We start from the raw sequence: 23,343 nt of genomic DNA, 5'->3' as shown, positions 1-23,343 counted from the left end.
TTGCTTCTATCTATCTATCTATCTATCTATCTATCTATCTATCTATCTATCTATCTATCTCTATCTATCTATCTATCTATCTATCTATCTATCTATCTATCTATCTATCTATGATGTGTATTCACGTTAGAGGTCTGAGAACAACTTGCAGTGGTCAGTTTTCTTCTTCCACTGTGTGGGCCACAGAAATCTAACTCAGGTCATCGAGCTTGGCAGTAAAAATGCCGTTATCCACTTAGCTTTACAGCCTTTAATGTTACTAATGTTTTTCATCATCACAGAGACCGTTTCTATATAATAAACATGGTTCTGAAATATTTACAGATCCCTGTCTTTAATCTGTGTTTCTATGTAATTCAACCCTATGTGATCGGATTCAAATTCATCTGTCTAAACTTCTTGGCTGTTTTTGTGGGTGAGAAATTCTTTGATTTGCCCGCTTTGTGCTAGCAGGCTGCTGAAGGAAAATATCTTTGCTTTGCTCTGTTCCTGTCACTGGCTTGATCGTAGACTCCATAACCTGATGACCCATACGTAGATCTTCGGGTAGGAACAGCAGCCATGCGAGATGACAGAAAAGCCAGGTCCTAAGCTCTTGGTGAACATGACCTCTACACAGAACAAAGCTGAAATGTAAAAAAATGGACACAAATGAGAACACGTGACCGTGAAGTTCAAGAGGGAAACAGGACAGGCACCACCACTCACCATGAAGCAAAACAAAGCATCTTGAACTGAGGACGCTGCCCTTGGCTATGTTTTACAAACAGTTTAAGTACTCTCATCAAGTACTCACTAGGAACTTAGTACACAGAGGCACTGTTTTAGGGACCGAGGTCACAATAGTGACCAAAACAGAAAACTTTTTCTCATAGAACCTATCTTCTAGAGCGGAAGAAGACAGTATGTGCTACTCATACATGCTTTGAAAACACCCAGAGCATTCACTTAAGCACATTAAAGAGAGCGCCTAGAATTCCAATAGTCTACAAATGGAAACAAGCTAAATATACATCAACCGATGGTTAAATAGATTGTAGCATAGTCATACAATGAAGGTCAATCCTCAGCAACATATAAAACAAACCAGGCATGGCAGCACACCATGGGCCTATAATCTCAGCACTCAGGAGGTAGATGCAGAAGGATCTGGAATTCAAGGCCACACTCAACTACATAGCAAGTATGAGGCCAATCTAGACATCTTGCCTAAAAAATAACAACACACGTGCGCATACACACACACACACACAGAAAAAGAGAGATTAAGATAATGTAATAAAATCCATTTACAAGTCTGAACTCTTAAAAAAATCATTTTATTGACCCTTTACCATACAAAATTTATTCAAATTACATCCATTTGAAGTGGTAAGATCACAGCTAGAACAGGTCACCCTGTAACAAATCTATTTACAAAATCCATCATAAAAGCTTTTTTTTGTTTGTTTGTCTATTTTTACATTATATTACATTATTTATTTTTGTAACTAGCATACAACACAAAGCTAAACTGATTAGTAGTTTGCGCACTCCCAACGTTGGGAGAAACACTTCCTTTTTACAAAAAGCATGTACCCCGTAGGAAAGACATCCCACACCCTGCCAACTGCCACCCAACTTCCTCCACAAGGCATCTTCCTCCAGATCCCTTCTCAGACGCACAACTTGTCATGCACACACTTGGATTCTTACTTCGTTTTTCCTGAAAGCTAAAGCTTTAAATACTGCGGTTCTATTTACAGACAGAGCTACACGTACGACCCAAAAGGCAAACAAGAGTCACAGGCGCAACAACAACAACAACAACAACAACAAACAACAAAAAACAAAACCCAAGGCAACAGTCTTAAAAAATTACAAACCAGCTAGAAAATATTCTGGCAGTGTTTACAAATGAATTGCTATCTCTGTACAAAAACTGGAAAACAATGGCAATGTGAGCGGACTGTATCGACTTAAATAAAACTGCTATGTACACAAACACACGCCTAACACTGTTTGACAGCTCATGTGTTGCCCTTTATACAGTTTAATCCTCTGAGGCTCACGCCATCACCATTCGCACACTTGGAACGTTCAGCCATCCGCATGTGAGCTTTAAGTAGCAGCAACTTAATGGTACCAGAGAACCTGCACTCCCAGGACTTAAAGGAACACAAATACTGTAGTACTCACCTACTTTGTGTGCCAGATATTAAGAGCAAAGAAAAGACCCAAATGCAAACAGAATATAACATGGACGTCTCCTCTACGTACGCCAGTTAAGCCCACTAACTGGAAAAGTCTTATTATGCATGAAAGAACTCTTGAAGACTCATTAGTATTCCTTTCCTTTCTTAAAACAATAAATATGGTATCACAATACGAATAGCTTCAACAAAGCAAAGTCAACCAAACATACAACAACCTGGAGCCAGGTGAGTTTAGTCATTAGACTTCGGGGGAAAGAAACCCAGCTCGATGCAGCTGGCAAAGAGAATTACACAAAGCCAGAAGCAGAGGCAGCTAACCAGATGAGATAAATAGAGGACATGGGGGAAAGCTTGGCATAAATGGTTTCCCATACAGGAAAAAACCCCACAGTGCATTTCCAGTAGGCACTTAACACGAAGCTCCCCCTCCCTCCTCCACCCCAGTGCTTCAGCTCGGACCACACGGATTATTCTGTACCAAGTCCAGAGTGTGTGAGGGGAGGAGGCCGGGGCTGAGGCTGAAGAAGAGAGAGGAAGATAGTCTGCACCTTTGATTTTTCTTCCCAAACATACACCACGCATACCCACACACAGAGTTTAAAGTGCCGGTGTCTTCTGTCTCCACCCCCACCACCGCTTTGCATATTGTGGAAATCTATCTAGAGTAAACTGGCCAGGGTTCTTGTGGTTTAGTAAAATGTTTTCCCAAGGGATATTTTCAACACGGTTACGTGTATATGAGTCGAGTGCCTACTACGTGCCTCCCTGGTGGGTCAGGCACATAGTGTTTCAAACCGTTCAGCTGGAGGTTAGTTTTTATGACTAACTCATTTCCGCAGCCCTTAGCATCCAAGGAATGGATTTGAGGTACTATGCCATAGTCAACACCAGGACGTGATGGCCACTGCCACCTGCCAGTGGGAACGTTATTCTTGGAAGTAACTGGAAGGATCATAGCTGACACAGAGCCTCCAGTTTGGGACACCATTCCTGAGGTGTAATGAGGGAGACGCCCTGGCATTCTATCGCTGAGTTTCCTATCTCCCATTTTCCCTTTGCCCAACTCACCCACTCACAGTAGGAGGGGTGATGGGTTCTGGACAGAACTAGTCTACCCCCCGACACAGTGGGAGCTCCTCATCCCAACTTCAGGAAGTGTCCCTGATAGAATGCCACTTACACAACGGGATGCCTTTCTCCCTAGGGCCTCTCCACCTGACCCCACCCTGAGAAGTGGTCTCCCTGAGTGTGGCATTAGAGCCCTTTCCCGGTCGCAGGGGCCCGGGAAGCCCAAGGATGGAGGGATCCATGCCTGCTGCTCCATGGGACAGCTGTATCATCTGGCCCGAGGTCCTCACTGGGGGCCACTCGAGTCAGTGAGCTCGAGAGCTGTTCTCGTTCCAAGCTTCCTTTCTGGGAAAGGAAGCAAGACAGAGGATGCTCCTCGCAGAGGCTGGTGGACCTTAGGTCGCACAGGTTTAGATGCTTTGATCGAGAGAGGTTCTCTCCCTCTGCTAAAGGAAAAGGAATTTGCAAAAAACCGCTTTAAGGTAAACACTTCAATTGAAAATGGTTGATGGGGGCCACAGGAATGCTTCAATGGCAGCTAGAAAAATAAAAATTCTAAAACAACCCACAAGGAACTCCTAAGTTGCAAGTAATCAACCGGAAACTCACAAACACGCAGGATGGGGGGGGGGGGAGGGGAAGCAGGTGGGGGTATGGAGACAGGAAAATCCACAACAGCGTCGAGCAGCAGAACTCTCCTAGTCTCTGTCTCTGCAATGAGCACTCACAAACAAGTTCTTCATCCACAAGGCTGTGGAGGCTCTTGCAACCTCCGAGTGGGACACGCGGCCCATAGCTTACATCGAATTATGAGAGTAATTTAAATATTCCTAAGAGCTGAAGAAATCCGAGTCATTCCTTTGCATGACTTCAAGCTTGCATTTGTGGCAGAATTCCATTCCAGGTTAGCAGACTCACAAAGACATGCATTCTGCAGAGAAGGCACGGCTTGAAATGCTGTCAAAGGGAGAATGCTGTCTGCCAGCGGGCTGGGTGGCCAGGCCCATTCAACAGCCCATCCGTTAGGCACAGCAAGCCAGTCCGCAAGGGAAGGAGAGGAAGGAGGGGAGAAAAGGGCAGGTGAGAGACACCTGATTGCACATCTTCTCACTTGCTGACTCATCAGGAAGATTTTGGAGCCTGGGACCAGGCAGGGCTTTCCCAAGGGAGCCTGCAACTGTGCGTTTAGGAAAAATAATAATAATAATAATTCATCAAAATGTCAGCTTTGTTCTGAAGTTTACTTCATGATACTCTTGGAGGAAGAAGGTAGGAGGGGACAACACTGCGATACACGTTCTGATTCCGTGATAAAAAAATATTGGTTTGTAAGGACAGTTTGTACAAAGCCCAATCAACTACACATGAAGTCCTCCACGAGGGGCAGCTTTTCCAAATCATACGCATCAAAGAGATCACTGATGCCCTCTTCCTCCCCTAGGCTCAGCAGATAGTCCTCTTGGAGCAGGGGAGGCAGTAAGTTCACAAAGGGTCCTTCGAGGTTGGAAGGGATTTGGTCCTCAGTCTGCTGTAAAAGGTTGGCTGGGGAGGTCAGAGGAGAGAGGTTTGCTGTGGAAACAGAGCAGTCGCTATGTCCTGAGTTGTTAGAAGCCAAGTCTGAAAAGGGAAAGAGGGGGAGAAGGCGTAGTTAGGAGAAACGTAAAAATCTGCCTTTCCTGGATGAACGTGCTTGATGCTGCCCTTAGCTCAATGGCGCACATGACTCGAGGCCACACATCATCACCGTTAGGCTAACCGGCACCAAGAACCCATCTCTTTGCCTCGTCCTTGTCTGCTTATCTTCATTCTCTTTTTGGGAAAGGTTTTATGTGTCTTTATATCTGAGCTGGAGCTCAGCGGGAGGAAGAGAGAGAAGCGAGCTACCTTCCTGACACTTGCTGACCCTATCCTCTCCTCACTGCAGTGGGGAGGATGATGAGGTCAAGGTTCTGAGGAAGGCTTTTCTCGTCAAGCTCTTCTCATTTCCATCCCGAATGATTTCAGAAGCATCACTCGAGAGATGTCTGGTCAAGCATGGCTGATAACCCAATACGGTCTACAGCCTCATTCCTCATGCTAGCCATTGTCCACACACCAAGGAAACAGTTTTCTGCTTACAAGAGCCCGAAGGGTCTTCATCAGGGACGAGGGACCATTTTGACTAAGATTGTTATTTTAGTCTGTAGACTAGTAATAATAACTTAAAAAACTATTCTCATAACAAAAGGTCCTCTTCCACTCCCCTCTACACAACATAAAGGTGTTAACAGCTGCACGTCGCCCTGTGGGCCAACTGGTGGATACCCAGGACCCAGCAGCAAGTTCAGCATGGACTTAGAACCTCTCTTTCTGATTCCAACAGAGAAGCATGTCATCTTCTCACATGGGGCCTTTAACATGGTGAATGACAAAACAGCTAGTATTGTCCATAAATTCCAGGCCCACCTTTCTGCACTGACCCTGCCCAACACTTTGGTTATTTTGGCCAGTTTGGTGGGTTGCACATGATTCTTGTCCACAATGGCAAGAGAGCATTTGTCAGGACTTAGCTGTGTGACTCTGAAAGAGGTTCCTTCCAGGCGCCTTCATTTTTACACACTGTTTCTCAAAGACAATAGTGGAATATTTACCTTTGGAAGTGGGCTTAGGGATATTCCCATTGTGGTCTTGGTTGTTTGTTTTCATGGGTCTGTGTGTTTCTGTTTCTTCTGGACACAAGTAAACCTCAATGGGCCCTTGGGTACTTGCCAAATGTATTTGTAGGCTCTAGAAACACAAGTAAGAGGTCAACTCAAGGTCAGTTAGAAATGAAAGCCAAAGCCCATCTCTCCTAAAACTGAAAGGTAAGGACAAGATTCATTGCTCACTGTGCTCCCTCATTCCTAATCTGCCAGGGATGACATTCTTCGAGCGCAAGGGGCTGCAAACCACTGCAGCCTGAAGCCAAGTCCAACCCACCAACCACTTTTGTAAATAAAGTTTTATTGGGACAGAGTTTCTGGCCATTCTCATCCTGCATATATTACCTCTGGCTGTTTGTGTAGTACAATAGTAAAGTGCATTCCTTGAATAATCTAAGAAACTATGCTGCTCACAAAATCAAAGCCAACTACTACTTAGAGCTTTAAAGTTTTTTTGATCCCTGCCACAAAGACATCATTTTTGGGGGGGAAAAGGGAGGTGGCTAGGTATTCTTTAGATATATTATTTCCTGCAAATTATGTAAAGGTCTATTAAGCATTTCAAAGAATGTTATTTCCATTAAACTATTCCCTCATGGTAAACCTTTCTAATGTTAAACACTAACAACCAACTCACAAACAGCCTTCTAAAGTGCTAGGAGCTTCAGTGAACAAGAGAATAAACGATACTGATTTTTAAATACCTTTACTCATTTTAAAACAACTTGTTGCTTGTAAAGCCACCTGGCCTATGAGAATTTTTAAAAATTGCACTCATTTATTTTATGCATATGAGTGCTTTGCCTGTAGGCACGCCCATGCATCAGCATGTATGCATGTTGGGAAGCCACAAGAGAGCATTGGATTCTCCGGGAACAGAATTACAGATGGTTGTGAGCTGCCAAGTGCAGGTGCTGAGAACCAAACCCAGATACTCTGGAGGAGCAGTCAGTGCCCCTAGCCACGAAGCCATCTCTCCAGCCCAAGATTTACTTTGATTTTAAAACTTTTGTTTTTAAAAATTACTCTTAGTTTATGTATTTGGGTGTTTTGCCTGCATGTATGTCTATATGCTATGCGCATGCCTTGTACCTGACGAGGTCCAAAAGTGGACACTGCATCCCCTGCAGTTGGAGTTGCGGATCCTTCTACATGGGCGCTGGGAACCAAACTTGGGTCTGCTGGAGGAGCAGCCTGTGCTGTGACCACTGAGCCATCTCTCTAGCGCTGTACAATAATAGTCAGAGCCCTTCCTCATCTAGGTCACAACATTTTAATTTCTTAAGGGAAGAAGTTTACTTTGTAAATTTAACATCTTAGGTATTATTTTTTAATATTCCAGGTATTTTCTTTTTACCACAGTTCCTTTATCTTATAATTACAGTCTAGGCTGATTTTATCAAAGAGCACCTGAGAGCAATTACAAAAATGCCACTCTACTTCCTTACACTGTTCTTGTCTACCGATTACCCCAAGGTCCCGTTTAATTTTCTCAAAGTAAACATACTACAAACGATTTTTAAGAATTCTTAAAAAAATGCGCTAAGTCACAGAGTCACTTCTAAAGCCCCCGGAGCTCTCTATTCATGGTGGAAACTGTCCATACACGAGGTAATCAACATAACATTTCTCAAGTGGTTCAATTTGATCAGAACCACCAGATAATAAATTGTGAAAAAGAAACGCTGAAGAGAGGCAGAGCATCAAAGACTGCTGTGACCAGAATGCCCTTCTGAATTGAAACCAGACATCTTGAGCATTTAATAAACAGGAAACTGCTGGACCTTTTTAAACTCCGGGTTAGTCAAAATAAATGGGAAGAAGTATCCAGTGCATGGGATGAGCAGACTTTAACCATGAGCCAGGGATTCTTCAAGCTCAGGTGTTCTGGAATGTTTTCTGCAGATGGACCGCGCCACTGTCTCCTTACCTCTATTGAGTCAGGCACTTCAAGTCTTGTTTCTGGAGGGGCTTTCACAACTATAACAGTTTGGTCTTTAAGGCCACTAATTTTTCGAATATCTTGATATGTAACATAAGCTAACGTAAGAAGTGTTAAGGACATTTTCCATCTCATTGTACAGATATAGCCATTATGCAAATTACCAAACAGAGCTGCTGCCCTCTCCCTGGTACACCATGGGATGACAAGGGTAAGGTAGATGTGTCTTCTCCCTCACCCCTTGCCATCTGCAACAGGCAGGAGAGCCAACCTTGGGGACATGAGAACGGATGAGCTAGGCTTATCCCTCATCAATCAATCCGGAGAGTGGGCCCTGCATCTCGCCTGGGCAAAACAGTACAATTAGCCCTGGTGGTGTGAGTGTGGATGAACTGGACCAGAGGGTGCGAGAGCAGGACTAGCCCGGCTCCTTGCTGTCTGCTACACTGGGTGAGCTGGCCAAGGCAGTGCTGGAGAGCTCACCTGGGTGGTGATGATGAGGAAAAGCAGGCAGGCTGACCAACCCAGTTACCACCCATGCCCCAACCCAGGACAACTGATAGTCCACCTCATCAATACACTTCTGGAGTATGGGCAGGGACTTAGACCCGCAGATCCAAAGCTACAGGTTCTCCACTACACAAGGCAACAATAAGATGTCCAAGGAGCCCCAGTGTATCGAGGGTGTAGCAGAAGCCGGAGGCCTTGAACCAGACCAATGACTCGTTGCAATAAACACAAGTAAAGATGCATGGACGAAAGGAGAGACACACTGGGCCACACTACAGCTTCCATGCCGAGATTTTAGTTTGTTTTGTTTTTACTTTTAAATTTTATTTCTTTTTTGGGGGAGGGTTGCAAGGACAGAGGGCAGAAGTGAAGGGGAGATGAATGGCATTGGGATGCAAGATGTGAAATCCACAAAGAATAAAAAGTAAAAAATAAATAAATAAAAAGACAAAACAGACACACGGAAAAATTATCCATTATTTTATGACTTAAAAGAAAAGGTATGTCTTCCCTTTTGGATCGTCAAATAATGGGCTCCCCATGACTTTTCTGGTTGATGGTCTCAATAATAATAATAATAATAATAATAATAATAATAATAATAATAATAATAAAATCTATGCTTTATTTTGCAGATCTTGTATACTAGCATTCTATAAATTCCAGTGAAGTGTCTTGTCAATCAAACTGATTGACAGATGGTCCTAATTTTGAGGGTGGGGAGGGAGAGCACAATTTACTAATCAAAAATTTTTGAGACAACAGCTACTTCTGCTTGCTATTAGCAAGTGACAGCAGCCACCGAATGAATGACTAAACAGCAAACACGGGCAGAAGAACAGAGTCTACCGCGCAGGCAGACAGCGGTGTTTACTCAAGCGCACCTGCGCTGGGGTGATTACATATTGCCTAGACAGCAGCGCATCCTCATATCTGTTAGAGAAATTACCCTTGTTATTATTAACACCATGAACACTTCAGGCTCCCAAGGAGGTGAGCGGCTCCCAATTGATCTGCAGCCGAATGAATTGGAGATACAAGGACTTAGCGAAAGAGAATAAGTAAACATTTCATGACTCTTTCTCGGTAGTTACTTCCAAGTACCAAGTCCTGAAGCCAAGGCTAAAAGGAGAGCATGAAAAAGCATGGTACTTACTATGGAACAAAAGCACGCACATAAATGCACACAAACGCAGCTAGAGACAGACATTTAGCAGCAGGGACAACAGGCTCAAGGCTTTCTCTTGATAATGGACATGGAGGAACACATATAACGCTTTTAAAAAAATTAGTTATTATTATTATTAGTGTGTGTGCGCGCGTGCATGTGTGCATGTGCCTGCATCATGGCAAGGGTGGTGGTCAGCTGATGACGTCTGAGTCAGGTCCTCTCCTTCCACCATGGCTTCCACAGATCAAACTCAATTCATCAACCAGGCTCATGTAGCGAGTACTTTTATCCCCTGAGCGATATCTTATTAGCCTTTTAGGGAGCTTAATTTTCTTTTCTTTTTGTTTTTAAATAAAGCCTTGTATCTGTCTGTATATGGGTATGTGCACGTGTATGAAGGATGTCTGTGGAAGTTAGAACTTTTATATTTATTTTTGTTTTGTTTTTTAAAACATGGGGTCTCAACTGTATAACCTTGGCTAGCCTGAAACTCAAGAGATCTGTGTTCCTCTGTCTCCCAGAGTGCTGAACTTAAAGGTGTGTGCCCTTATTCATCTTTTAAAATATAAACAAATGAACACACACACACACACACACGCATGCACTTGCCTGTACTACAGATTGTCTTCTCCAAATCTTAGCAGCTAAGACAGAATTAAGTATGGTGCTCCACTTCAGGTCGCCTACCAAAGAAGTCAATGAGGGCTTTTGGGGCATACTGGATGGTCCCGGTTTTTGTTGAGAATACTAGATTACTGATAACCAGGTTTTTAACCTTGAGCCCATCATCAAAAGGCTACGTAACAAGAGCTTACAAAAATAAAACTCACCCACAATTATTCAACAAGCTGTAGGAAGGAAGATTTCAACACATCTCTGAACAAGCTGTACCAGACTGGGAACTGAAGAGAGGGCTGAGGGAAATTTCATAAATATATTTGCTAATCTCACAAACTTAAAAGTGCTTGTGATATGGTTCTCCCCCTCCAAATCCATTTCTTGTTTTCCCTCAAGGAAACTTTTTTTTTTTTTTTTGAACAAAGGCCCCAGAGAAAGTCAATAGGAGACAATGCTATAAACCACATATTCAGGACAGCTGTCAGTCACAGCTTTCCCATGATGGAATTCCAATTAAACAGTGAATTAAATAGCTCTACTATTGATTTCTTCTACAAAATTTCTCTTATGTATTTATTTAGCATGTGAATGGGTGGGTATGTGTGCCACAGTGCACGTGACAGTGGAGTTCTGAGGTCAGGACAATGTGCAGGAGTCAGCTCTCTCTACCACGTGGGTCCCAGGGCTCGAACTCAGATCTTTACGCTTGGAGGCAAGCATCTTTACCTACCGAGTCACCCCATTCATTTCTTCATGTAAAGGCAGCCTTCAATTGCAGCCCTGGCTGGCCTGGAACTTGCTATGTAGACCAGGCTGGTCTCAAACTCACAAAGACCTGCCTGCCTGCCTCCTGAACGCTGGGGTTACTAGAGGGCACCACCACGCCAGCCTCTTTCCATTCTTAGAGTTTTATTTACTTAATTCTTTGAGACAAAGTAGACAGGATATACAATGTAGTTTTAGCTGGTCTGGAACTCATTATGTAGGCAGGACCGGGCTGAACTCTACCTGCCTTTGCCTCCCAAATGCTGGCATTAAAGCCATATGCTATCTTGTTCTTTTGTTCAGAAAAGATAAGAGCTCACGCAGACCAGGCAGGCCTCAAACTCCCTAGGCAGGCATGGACAGTCTTGGATTCTTGATCTTTCTGTTTCATTTGAGACAGGAGTTCATGTACCCCTAACTCTGAACTGGCTATGGTGCTCCGGTTGGCTTTGAACTCCTCACAATTCTGCCCTTGTGTTTCAAATGCAGGTATCACAAAGTGCAATCTCTCCTTTTCTGTTGTGTTTTTTTCTGGACACAGGGCCTTGCTGTTGTAGCCAGGGTAGCTGTGAACTCAGGATTCAGTCTCTCCGCTGTCAGGATCATAGGCAGTTCCACCACACCCAGCTACAGTATACTTTCCTAGTCTCAACGGTAGCCCAATCAGACAGATTCAGTAAATTCCAATCGCTACAATGTCTGACGAAAAGAAAATAGAAAGTGAGAACCCCAACAGTGTCAGCTAACACCCACCAAAAACCCACCTAATGTTGCCATTAATATTAATACTGACACCTTTCGCTTTATTGTAATAGCGTGTTCTTACAATGAGAGTGTATCTATATGTTCAGCCACACATGAATAAATGCTTTAAAACAGTTCTCATCTGGCTTTCAAGACTGATAATGATACCATACAGTCCAAAGTTACTTTATTAAAAATGCTGTCTTCTGTGGTAAAGCTAAGTGGACACAGACAGACAGACAGATAGACAGGCAGACACACACACACACAATGGTTGTTTGCATGATGCCATAGTAACACCCATCTCCCCGGAGACCAAGCCCGTCTGTCAGCTCTGGAAACAGTATGAAAGGGCCTAACCACCAGCGGCAGAAAGGATATCTTTGATTCTCTGAATCCTCGGTCAGCAGTTTGAGGTCCAGGGTGCAGCTTTGGATCAGTTCATCTAATTTCTTCTCTTCCTGACTGAGCTCAGTCACTTCTTTGGACAGGCCTTGACACTGGGCCAGCATGCCCCCATCCTCAGACAGACTGCAGCCCCTAGAACACACACACAGATGCTTTAGGGCGCTTTACACAGGAGCTGAAGGGTGTGTGGGGCGGAACCACTGGGGTCAAGGACTCCCCTCCCCCGTGTCACAGAAGGCCAGGCTGTTTGTCAGCCAAGGGCTGAGCAGAGCTTCAGAAACACATCTGCACAGCCATGCACTTTCACACACCAAGAAACCAGGTGAAAACAGTAATTTTCAGGGTCCTTTTCCCAAGGGGGGGTAAAAAAAAAAAAAAAGCCTGTTTGTTCAGTAGTCTCAAATTCTGAGGGCAAAAAAGCAGCCACCTGGTTCCCACCATCACCACCTAATCCATGCATCCCCGGGGGCAAAAGAGGCAGGTGTGTCAGGCATCTGCAAGAACAAAGATCAGCAGTCCACAGGGTTCTCTAAGGCATAGGTCAAAGTGAGTCTGCAGTTCCCAGCATGCGCGCGCGGGCACACACACACACACACACACACACACACACACACACACACACACACACACACACATTAGAAATCCACTCAGTTTTTTTTTTTCAACACGGGGGATTGAACACAGGGCCTTTTTTAACGCAAGTAATCTACCGCAGAGTTACCACCTCAGCCCTTGACTGTATTTAGACAGGTTTTTGTTTTCTTCATTTATTGCAAGGACGTGGACACACCACACTATGTTGGGAGTATGGAGGCCAGGGAACAACTCATTAGAGCTGGTTCTCTCCTGCCTTAATGCATATTTGTTTCAGGGATCGAATCTAGGTTGTCAGGATTTCGAGGCAACCTTTTACTGGCTGAGTCACCTTGCCAAATTACATATATATTTAAAATAGTCCTCCAACAGTTTTGATCCTTTTAATATGATTTCATAGCTCAATGCTGTACTTATAAAATGCCTGGCTCTGTCTAGGACTCACAAATGACATTATCAAGAATCAGACACTGAAGTCTTGCCCTCACTGACATAGGAAGTGTGTTAATCTATTAGAACCAGAAATAAATCTGTTTCAAGACCGTGTTCGTTCATATTCATCCACACGCATCAACAGATCACACACATACACACAGACTTACGTGTGATGGGTGAAGAGCTTCCTTCCCAATTTACAACTGCAGAGGTCTACTGAATTCCCCAATCCTTGGGATTTTGCTAATCAGATACAGACCCAGCAGTATCTATATAAGATACTTCTATGCTAAAAGATAGGTTTTTTTTTTTTTTGTCTTGTTTTGTTTTTTTCTTGTTGTTTGAGATAGGGTTTCACGTATCCTGGGCTGGCCTTGAACTCCCAACATAATGGAAGATGATCTTGAACTTCTGGTTGCTGGTGTTGAACACTACTACACTTAGTTCATATGGAGCTTCATCCTTCTAGACAAGCATTCTACTGAGCTCCATCCTCAGCCCTGACTGTCTACATGGGAAGAAGGGAGGAAGGGAGGGAGGGACCCCTACTCACATCCACTGGACGTTGTTCTTCGACTTCTTCTTAATGAGGTGGATACCTTCCAGCACGTTGGTGATGTCGTAAATCCTCCTCTTCTGCACTTTGAGCACCTCTGCTGCCTTGTTCAGATCCAGGACCCCATCAGGCGACTGGCTCAGGAGCTGAATGAACTTCTTGGTGAGCAGACCGAGTGACGTATCATACCGCGTTTTTTCTGAGGGAGATTTTGGAGCTTAAAGAAAAACAAAAACCGAACGGGTGGGGGATAGGGGGAAAGGTAAAGAAATGAAGGGTTTCTTCGCAGCTAAGCAAGCCCTCTTTCCCAAGGCAGCCGGATTAGTATCTGAAGCAAAGCTGCTGTTGTCTGGGGTGAGTTACAAAAGCTATGACATGGCTTTATCAGGAAAGGAAGAGACATTACAGACTTCCTATGTCGGGCAATAACATTTCCTTGGTCTCTGCCAGTAGTGTCTACTTTCCCTTCCCCTATTTTCTGGGGAATGAGATACCTCCCACATGGGTGCTCAAAAGTATCTGCTGAATGATGAAAAGGTGACGCAGCCTCGGGGAATCTCACTTAAGAAGCCCAAGCTAACCGAGCCAGGCTAGCACTTTGTCCAAAACAGGGTCTCAAACAGACTTGAGCTCACTGGCTTCTCAGGCACCAGTGTGTTATCCTTTGTTAGTTCATCTTGCAGAACAAGTCTTATTTGGATCAAGAACACCTCAAAAAGTTCAAGCTGTCACCCCTCTTAAACAAAATGCCACTATTTAGCATCTTCAGGAGCTCAGGTTGAGGTTCAGTCCTTACACCCACACAGTCTGGGGATACGTACTTGTGAGTCTATGGGGAAAGAAGAGTCAAGTCTAACTTAGCTTTTGCATTAAATGAGGAACTAGGAAATACTTGGCCATTTATAACGTATTAATGTCTCTCTCTAATGACATAGTGACAGTGTCCACGGAGGCAGAAATCAGCTGTGACTTATTGGGTAAAATACTTCTGCTCCCTTTTTCCCTTCCTAAGACAAGGTATTGTGTATCCCAAGCTGGCCCTGAACTCGTGGAGTTGAGGACACCCTTGAACCTTCCCCGCTGTAGTTCCCAGATGCTGGGAGTATGGGAGTGTGCTCCCACACCCAGTTTCCGTGGTGCTGGGGATTGACCCCAGGCCTCTTCATGCTAGGCAAGGACTCTACTGACCAAACTGCCCCAGTTCCAAAGCTACTGTGTGGTGAGCTAGAGAATGAGGTTGGCAGGGACATCATCACTTACCCCACCACATTCGTCTCCACCCTTCTTGCTCTCTTAAGTCATATCCATGAAAGGGATTATGAAAGTTAAATATGACTAGTTCAAAATGCAAACAAATGTATCCAGGTACTGGAGTGACTATCGCCATTTGCTAGGTGCCAGGAGACATTGTATAATTTTTTTTTTTTGGATAGGCACAGGAAGAAAATAAAGAAACATGCCAAAATTATTCACGCCTTGGCATCCTTCCAGCCACAAGCTTTGCAAGTTGGGAGTCCCACACCAAGGAGCACAGGGTAACAGATAAAAGCACCCTTACTTTTGGGACTATCAGGACTCCGCAGTGCGGCTCTTCCTTTGCCCTTGGGAGTTTTCAGACCATCTGAGAGGTACTGATGGCCACTCTCACCCAGCTCCAGCCTTCGCTTTGCCTGTAATCAGAAAGTGAGAGAGCTGTCACCGGTGCTGTTTGTGCCCTCCGTCTCCGCCTCTATCCCACCCTGTGGCTTGTCATGCCCCACAGTCGGGGTCTTACTCAGAAGGCCAACCTGTCACACAAACTCCCTTCCCCGGCGTGCTTGCATCCCCACACTTGGATGGGCAAACAAAGTGACTCCTCTGCTATGGCTTAATCATTTATTTACTGACTCAACTTATGTTCTGGGCACAGGGCTGGTTGCTAAGAACAACTCATGCATTATGGAACGTAAGTTCACATTCGTGGGGATCTCCCAATCTGACTTGGTTGCATACCCTTTTTCTGTGCTCCTCGGACACTGTTTTACTTACACCCTAACAGTTATTGGTCACTTATCCACCTCTCATTTCCTGCAAGACAGACACTTGTCATTTATCATTGCACCCTGGAGCTTGGCGAAGAGCCCGGGTCTGTAGGTTTTCAATCACTCTTTCTATATACATTCATCAAACGCGTGAGTTAGAGCAACACAACTAGCTACAGGCTACAGATGTCCCTTCATCAGAAAAATAAACGTTACAAATACACCATCAGGAGCTACAACCAATAGCACGTCCTCTGGCTTATCATTAAATCTGGCAAGCGAGAAGCTGTCACACACATTTTTATCTCATTTTTCACTTCACTCAACATCCATCTAACATCTTCTGCACGCTGGGAACTGTAGGTGGAAACCTCGGTAAGCAAGATGGGTAAAAATCTCTTCCTCCTCAGGATGCAGAGTCAGAAGATAAGACAAGAAGACTAGGTCTTGGGGAAGTACTGTATGATTATGGTGGGTGTTTAAAGCAAGGTGTCTCCAACCAGACACTCAGCAGGACAAAGCGTACCAAACTCCCTTTAGGGTAGCTTCTTCAAGTGAGATCTGCAACTTCAGATCTCTTACCAACTACTTATTGTTGGGGAATATTAGTTTAAGACTTGTTATATTCGTTTATGCTGTGGAATATTTGTTTAATGATGCAAAGATGTGTTGCATTCGTTTATGCTGCATTTGTTTAACTCGGGGAAGCTGTGTTACTTTGCCTGTCTAAAATACCTGATTGGTCTAATAAAGAGCTGAATGGCCAATAGCTAGAAAAGAGAAAGGATAGGTGTGGTTGCCACGCAGAAAGAATACATACAAGGCGAAAACTAGGCTGGGGGGAGGGAGAACCAAGGAGCAAGAAAAGGAGGAGAGGAGGATGCCAGGGCCCAGTCACACAGCCACCCATGGAGTAAGAAGGAAAGAAAGAATAAAGGTAAAAAGCCCAGAGGCAAAGCATAGTTAAAGAGAAATGGGATAATTTAAGCTAGAAAAGCTGGCTCGAAACAAACCAAGTGAAGGCTGGGTATTCCTAAGTAAGAATAAAATCCCTGTGTATTTATTTGGGATCTGGGTGACAGGACCCCAGAGTTCAACAACAACAACAACAACAACAACCCAACTGCAAGCTATGATACAGGAAACAGGTAATGGACCAGACAGAGGATGATGGTTATCTGGCTTGCTACTGACCACCAGGTTATCCCAATTTACACACTTTACAAGTCTAAAATACACCTTGGATTTTATTTTATTTTTTTTTAAAGTTTTTTTTTTTAAAAAATATTTATTTATTTAGTATACAATATATCCCTTTAGGCCAGAAGAGGGCACCCGACCTCATTACAGATGGTTGTGAGCCACCATGTGGTTGCTGGGAATTGAACTCAGGACCTTTGGAATAGCAGACAATGCTCTTAACCCCTGAGCCATCTCTCCAGCCCCCACCTTGGATTTTAAATATATAAAAAAGTAAAATAGTCTGAGTTTTGTAGGTATTAAAGCCAGAGGAAAACCGTGGGTGTTTTCCTCAGGTACTGCCCATATTGGTTTTTTTAAAGATAGATTTTTTTTTTTTGCTTTTTCGAGACAGGGTTTCTCTGTAACTAGCTCTTGTAGACCAGGCCGGCCTCGAACTCACAAAGATCCTCCTGCCTCTGACTCCTGAGTGCTGGGATTAAAGGCGTGCGCCACCACCGCCCAGCTAAGATAGATTCTTTTATTGGTCTGGAATGTGTAGATTGGTTAGTCCAGCCGCCCAGCTCCACGAATCCACCAGTCTCCATCTCCCCAGGGCTGGTATCACAATACACTCAGATAGTCACAGGCACGACAAGCTTTATTCCCAATCAAGCTATCTTCCCCAGCCCAACATCTCACTAATTTTGATACTGATTATGTTAAAAAATACTTTGGCTTTATAGAGTATTCTGCAGTTTGCACGTGTGCCTATTATCTTTCTATTGGACAAGGTTAAGCTAAGCATTCATCAAATGGTCCAGGAAGGACAATTCAGCAATATGCTTTCCTGACCTCCTTTCCCGCTCCCAACTCTCCTGTCCAATCCATGCATGTTCTGTGGATTTTGGTTTTCTTGGCCAACATCCTATCTCTGGACAACCAGCCTTCTCTCAGAGCCTGAGTAGGTTTAAATACACCTGGGCTTGCCTAGTTGCTGTGCTGCCTCCTGCCCTCCCCTCCCCCACCTAGCATCCAACAGGTTGCATGACATAAGGCCAAAGCTGGGGGAGGAAGGGACAACTTTTAAGAATTTTCCTAGAACTACAGGCAAAATGTTGTAGACTTGAAAACAGGGATAGAAAGAAAAGAGACTGAGTTGGCTCATGTAACAGGAGCAGTAGTTGGTCTTCTCCAGATTTGTTGTTGTTGTTATTGCTTTAGTCAATAAAATCTGTGTATTGAAAGCACCTTGGGCTGAAACCCGAGAGTGTGTTGTTATAAGCACCAGTGAAGATAGACTGGGATGCAGTGCGCAGCCGCAGGGTCCTGGTAGAACGGTGTGCGTGTGCTCGCATGTGCGTGCATGACTTCTTGTGGCTACTGTGAAGCACTTACAGAAAGAAAAGTCTTACTTTGAGGTTAGACTACATGAAAGTAAGCTACTGTGTTCTGGTCTTCTTTGTGAAAAGTAATCCAAAGGGTTCAGACAACTGTCTCCTCCCAAGGCAAAGTCAATCACAGACAAAGCTGGAAGTTTGGGATCCAAAGCTCCTAAGCCCCAAATCTATGCTCTCCTTAAGTCAAGATCTACCCTCTGGCTAGCAGCCCAGGTACAGGCGAATTTTGCCTCATTGCCCTAGGCCATTCTGTTTTGCTTTGAAGCAAAGTCCTAAGGAAGCACAAAGTCACAGGCCAGGAAATTCCCAGAGGGCTGTTGCTAAGAGACCGAAGTCTAACTTCAGTCACCAGAACTAGTTTCCATATGTGACTCTGGTTACTAAGCATCAGCAAAGTAAACCAATTCTAAATATCTGATAGTCTACCAAATGCTGGCTGAGAGAGCAAAAGACCTGCAATGCCTCAGTCTCTTAAGGGACTTAATCATGAGGCTTGGAGACCCACACCACAAACAAGCTGTGGAAGAAAGGCCGTCCAAAAATGGCCTACCCAGAGCCAACAGGGGAGGCCATTAGCAGCTCCATCCATCATCCCATCCCCACCAAGTCAGTCCATAACTGCCATCCCTGAAGACACAATGGGCCATAGGAAGTGATCACTATATGGTGTTTTACACTTTCTTAAACAGGTATTTCTGCTAGATTATTCTATCCCTTCCATTTCATGAACGGGAGGGATGAATTAGACTTGAACGCACCACATGCTTCCTATGAGTCCCTGATTTGAACATGCCTATAGTAACTGGACTCGTGGGGAAAGGCTAAGACTTTTGACCTATGAAAAAGCATCGTTTTAAATGCTGAACGTGGCAAATTCAATCATATATACTTAGTAAAACAAAAAGTTAGATTGAATAGTGTGGGAGCACTCTGCCTCCACTAACACACCGATGAAAGTCTCCAGTCTGTCCTCATTTTTCTTTGCTCACGGTGTGAGCATCTTGGTGAAAAGTGTGGTGTGAAAGATGTATTTGGCCTTCATTTTCATTCAGTGTCCTGATACACAACTCCCAAAATCTATGGATTTTTCCAGTGACCTGTCATTGGTGTGTTCATGAGTTGAACGATGGTGGTTACCAGAGGGTTGGGCTGCTATGACAAAATACTTGACAGAAATAACAAGGGAGGAAAGGTTTATGTCAGTTCATGGTTTTAGGAATTCCAGTCCATCACAGAGGGAAAGGCATGGTGGAGTGAGAGAAGGCATGGTGGGGTGTATGTCATTTGGAGTGTGGAGGATGCTAACATCATAGCAAATGGGGAAGCGGAGTGGCCAGGACTAGGGACAGGAATATCCTTTAAAGATCTGCCCAGAGTGACCTACGTCCTCTACCTAGGCTCTAAAGTTTCCACAGCCCCATAACAAATACCCCCACCAGCTGGGAAGCAACATTCGAGACATGGACCTACGGGGAACTGACAGTCTCTAAGCATAACAGATTTCAGTACCAACTTCAATTTTCAGACAGGGAAAGGGGCTGATGGTTGAGCTGGCTCGTCAATGGTCAATAATTGAACCGATCATACCTACATAATGAAGCTTCTATTAAAAAGTCAAAAGATGGGGTTTAGGAGGTTCTGAGTAAGAAAACATGGACACAGGTAATGAAGAGGATGTACAATAGGTCCATCCCTTCTGTGAACCTCACTCCACCCATCTTCTTCATCTCTTTCCTCTGGAATATCCTTCACAAGCAGCCAGTAGGGGTAAGTAAAATGCCCATGGCAATTGGTTCAGTTGGAAGCACAGGTAAATGATGCATGCAGGACAATTGTCTGTATTCTGTCAATTATATTTTAAATAAACACTGATTGGTCAGTAGCCAGGCAGGAAGTATAGGTGGGACAACCAAACAGGAAGTAGAGGTGAGTCAATGAGAACAGGAGAATTCTGGGAAGGAGGAAACCCATTCCTCCGCAGTCTTGTCCAGCCACTGAAGAAGGAAGATATGACCTGCCCGGCTGAAAAAGGTACCAAGCCATGTGGCTAGCATAGACAAGAATAATGGGCTAATATAAGTTATAAGTTAATAAGAAGCCTGAGCTAATGGGCCAATCAGTTTATAACTTATGTAGATCTCTCTGTGTGATTTTCCTTGAGACTTAATGAATGCGGGAACTGGGCAGTACAGAAACCCCAACAAGCAGACCCTCATGATACAGGTAAAACAACCTGGGGCTTGGGGCTGGCATTGGAAGTAACATGTCTTGGAGACTGAGCCCTTTAACTTAAGGTAGCTGAAACAGGACTGCATAAGACAAGAAGGGTCCTGATACAGACCTTAGTAAAAGCAAGTCAGTAAAATCTGAGTGCTTACAACACACTGACGTTATTAATACTTTGTACCTAGCTATGCCATGCCATTTCATGATCACTTTGTATGGCAGTTGCTATGACCTTCTATTTGACGTGAGAAAACCCTAATGTAGAAAACCTAGGAACATTCTTAAGAGCCCAGGGCTTATAAGAGAAGCTTGGAAAAACTACCACATAAAGACCTTTGAAGACTTATAGTAAACCGGTGCTACTTTAGTTGTTATTTACTTATGTGCATGTGTGTAGGTGTCTACACAAGCCAGAAGAGGACGTTGGATCTGCAAGAGCTGGAGCTATAGGCAGTTGTGAGACAGCTGATAGGGGTGCTGGAATGGAACCTCCAGTCCTTTGCAAGAGCAAGCATTCTTAACCCTGGGCCATTTCCCCAGTGCCTTATTTACTTATAAATAACTGCAAAAATAAATTTTTATAATTTTTTAAAATCTAGAAATATTTTCTTTATAAATAATTCATTTATTGATTTGCATGCATGTGCACACAAATGTGTATGCAAGTGTTCTTAGAGGCTCTAAGAGGGCACTGAAGCCTTGGAGCTGGAGGAACAGGAGTTGTAAGCCATACAATGTGGGTGCTAGGAACCCCACTCCTCTGGTAGAGCATGAAGACCCATCGCTCCAGCCCCTTGATATTACCTTCATTATAAACTTGAGTATTCTTTTATTCTTTAAGAGAAAACAAGCCTCTTCTTTACATAAGAAATGCATAATGCACTTTAAGCATCACAGTTATATGTAAAAATCAAGATTTTCTCCCACTCCTGATCCTCAGTTCCCTTTCTTAAAAATAAGTACTGGTAAGTTACTTGGACAACTTTTCAGAGGCTCTATGTAAATAAATCTAAATATAATTTCTCCATAAATATTGATGATGGCTCTGTGGAGTATGTATTAAACACTCTTTCTGAACCGAGCTAACAAGTGAACGTGATCTGCACATACTCCGAGTGACCTTGACTTTTTTGATGCTATGAAATGAACCTCACTGGCTTGTGGGGGCTACCACAGCATTTATATGACAATAATACACGATCCAGAAGCTTTATTTTTTAGATAAGATTTCCCTATATAGCCTGGAACTCACTATCCAGGCCTCGAACTTACAGAGATTGGCATGACTGGGATTAAAGGCATGTTCAGTTTAGAAGCTCAAGCCTTAAGTAGCTTAGGATTCCCAGGGCAAGGCTTAAGATACACCCATCACTGCATTTACGCATTTGTTTGTTTACACTAAGACAAGGGATCAATTCCCCAATGCCCTTGGAAGATAAATAACAAAGCTTTTTTTGCCAACCCAAGGGGATATGTGTATGTGTATATAAGTGTATCTGTGCACTGGCTGGAGGTTAACCACCACATACCACATGGAAAACCTTTCAGAAAAAGATACTGTAGAAATTACAGTTGTAGAACGAGATGATCACATGGGGTGTGGGGGGGAGGGTCCTTGAACAAAAATCCCCCATATATGCACTGGGGAGAAAAGTGTGGGAAAAGCCAGGGCAATGTAGCACCTAGGAGGTGGAGGCAGGAGGATGAGTATGCAGCTAGCCTGGACTACAGAGAAGGAGCCTATCATTAAAAAAAAAAAATCCATATCAAATGTTGATGGTGTTTATTTCGGTGAAGTAAAATGAAATGAAGCAAAGACAATGTTTTTTTTTTTTAACATTTTATTGTACTTTACAAAGGGCCATATCCACACATACATTAAACTTATTAACATTCAAGCTAGCAATTCCACAATATAAACTGAATGGATATTTCTTCTCTGGCATCTGTGTAATAAACACAGCACTTTAGGCATGGTGACATACGTCTTTTGATCCCAACACTCAGGAGGTCTCAGTGAGTTTGAGACCAGCCTGATCTACATAGTGAGTTCTAAGGTAGTCAGGGCTACTTAATGAGATAGGCAGATCTCTGTGAGTTCGAGGCCAGCCTGGTCTATAGAGCTAGTTCCAGGACAGCCATAGGTGTTACGTAGCGAAACCCTGTCTCGAAAAACCAAAAGAGACACCATCTCAAAACAAGCAAACAGCAGTTTCTCAAATAGTTGTATTTTCCCAGTTATGTCTACTATAAATGACAAAGTCTTGAAGGAAAAAAAATGCACGAGCTACTACCGATTCATACAATGGGATGCCAGGCAAGGGGTAAATACACTGCATATGCAAACGTTGTGTAGTAAAGACAGTAAAGCTGTACTGGGGTGGGATATAAGCAGAGAAATCAGCCACAGAAAGATACATACCACACTAAATGGTTTTTGAAGACAGGTTTCACTGTGCAGCTTTGGATCCTGTCCTGGAACTCACTCTGTAGACCAGGCTGGTCTCTCACAGAGATCCACCTGCCTCTGCTTCCCAGGTGCTGGGATTAAAGGAGTATACCACCCTAGCCCGGCTACACACCAAATAGTATCAGAAAGTATTAATCTTGGAGTGACCAGTCGCCGTGATTCTACTTCCATCTTAGCATTTCATGTTTCAGAACCATTCTAACGTGTGTAGAGATTACTTGCATAAGAAGAAAAGCAGAATCCATTCCATTTGGGACTAAACAAATGAAATATGCTGGCTTAACATTTTGACTGCTGAAAGTCTTCTGCAACACCCAAGGTGGATGTGTTTAAAACAGACGGAGTATGCTACCAGAAAGG

General features: G+C 43.8%; 1 protein-coding gene across 4 annotated transcripts in view; it reads right to left on the bottom strand.

Moving 5' to 3' along the window:
- Window positions 1-1,300: 1,300 nt before the first annotated feature.
- Window positions 1,301-23,343, bottom strand: part of E2f3 (E2F transcription factor 3) — an 81,865-nt gene continuing 59,822 nt past the window's right edge. For 2 of the 4 annotated variants that reach the window (XM_050142335.1, XM_050142336.1), the window contains exons 2-7: window positions 15,246-15,357; window positions 13,685-13,886; window positions 12,076-12,234; window positions 7,875-7,989; window positions 5,894-6,029; window positions 1,301-4,880 (exon numbers count right to left, since the gene is read on the bottom strand). In XM_050142335.1, the coding sequence (XP_049998292.1) occupies window positions 4,618-4,880; window positions 5,894-6,029; window positions 7,875-7,989; window positions 12,076-12,234; window positions 13,685-13,886; window positions 15,246-15,357 (987 nt within the window). In that variant the 3' untranslated portion in view covers window positions 1,301-4,617. Of the gene's footprint in view, window positions 4,881-5,893; window positions 6,030-7,874; window positions 7,990-12,075; window positions 12,235-13,684; window positions 13,905-15,245; window positions 15,358-23,343 lie in introns of all 4 variants that reach the window. The other 2 variants (XM_050142334.1, XM_050142337.1) reach the window with 1 other exon arrangement.

This window comes from Alexandromys fortis, unplaced genomic scaffold (assembly GCF_014885135.2).
Source record: "Alexandromys fortis isolate MF-2015 unplaced genomic scaffold, M_Fortis_MF-2015_v1.1 scaffold_5, whole genome shotgun sequence".
Lineage (NCBI taxonomy): Eukaryota > Metazoa > Chordata > Mammalia > Rodentia > Cricetidae > Alexandromys > Alexandromys fortis.
Note: the sequence above shows the minus strand (reverse complement) of the source record. Positions and strands in the feature narration are given on the sequence as shown.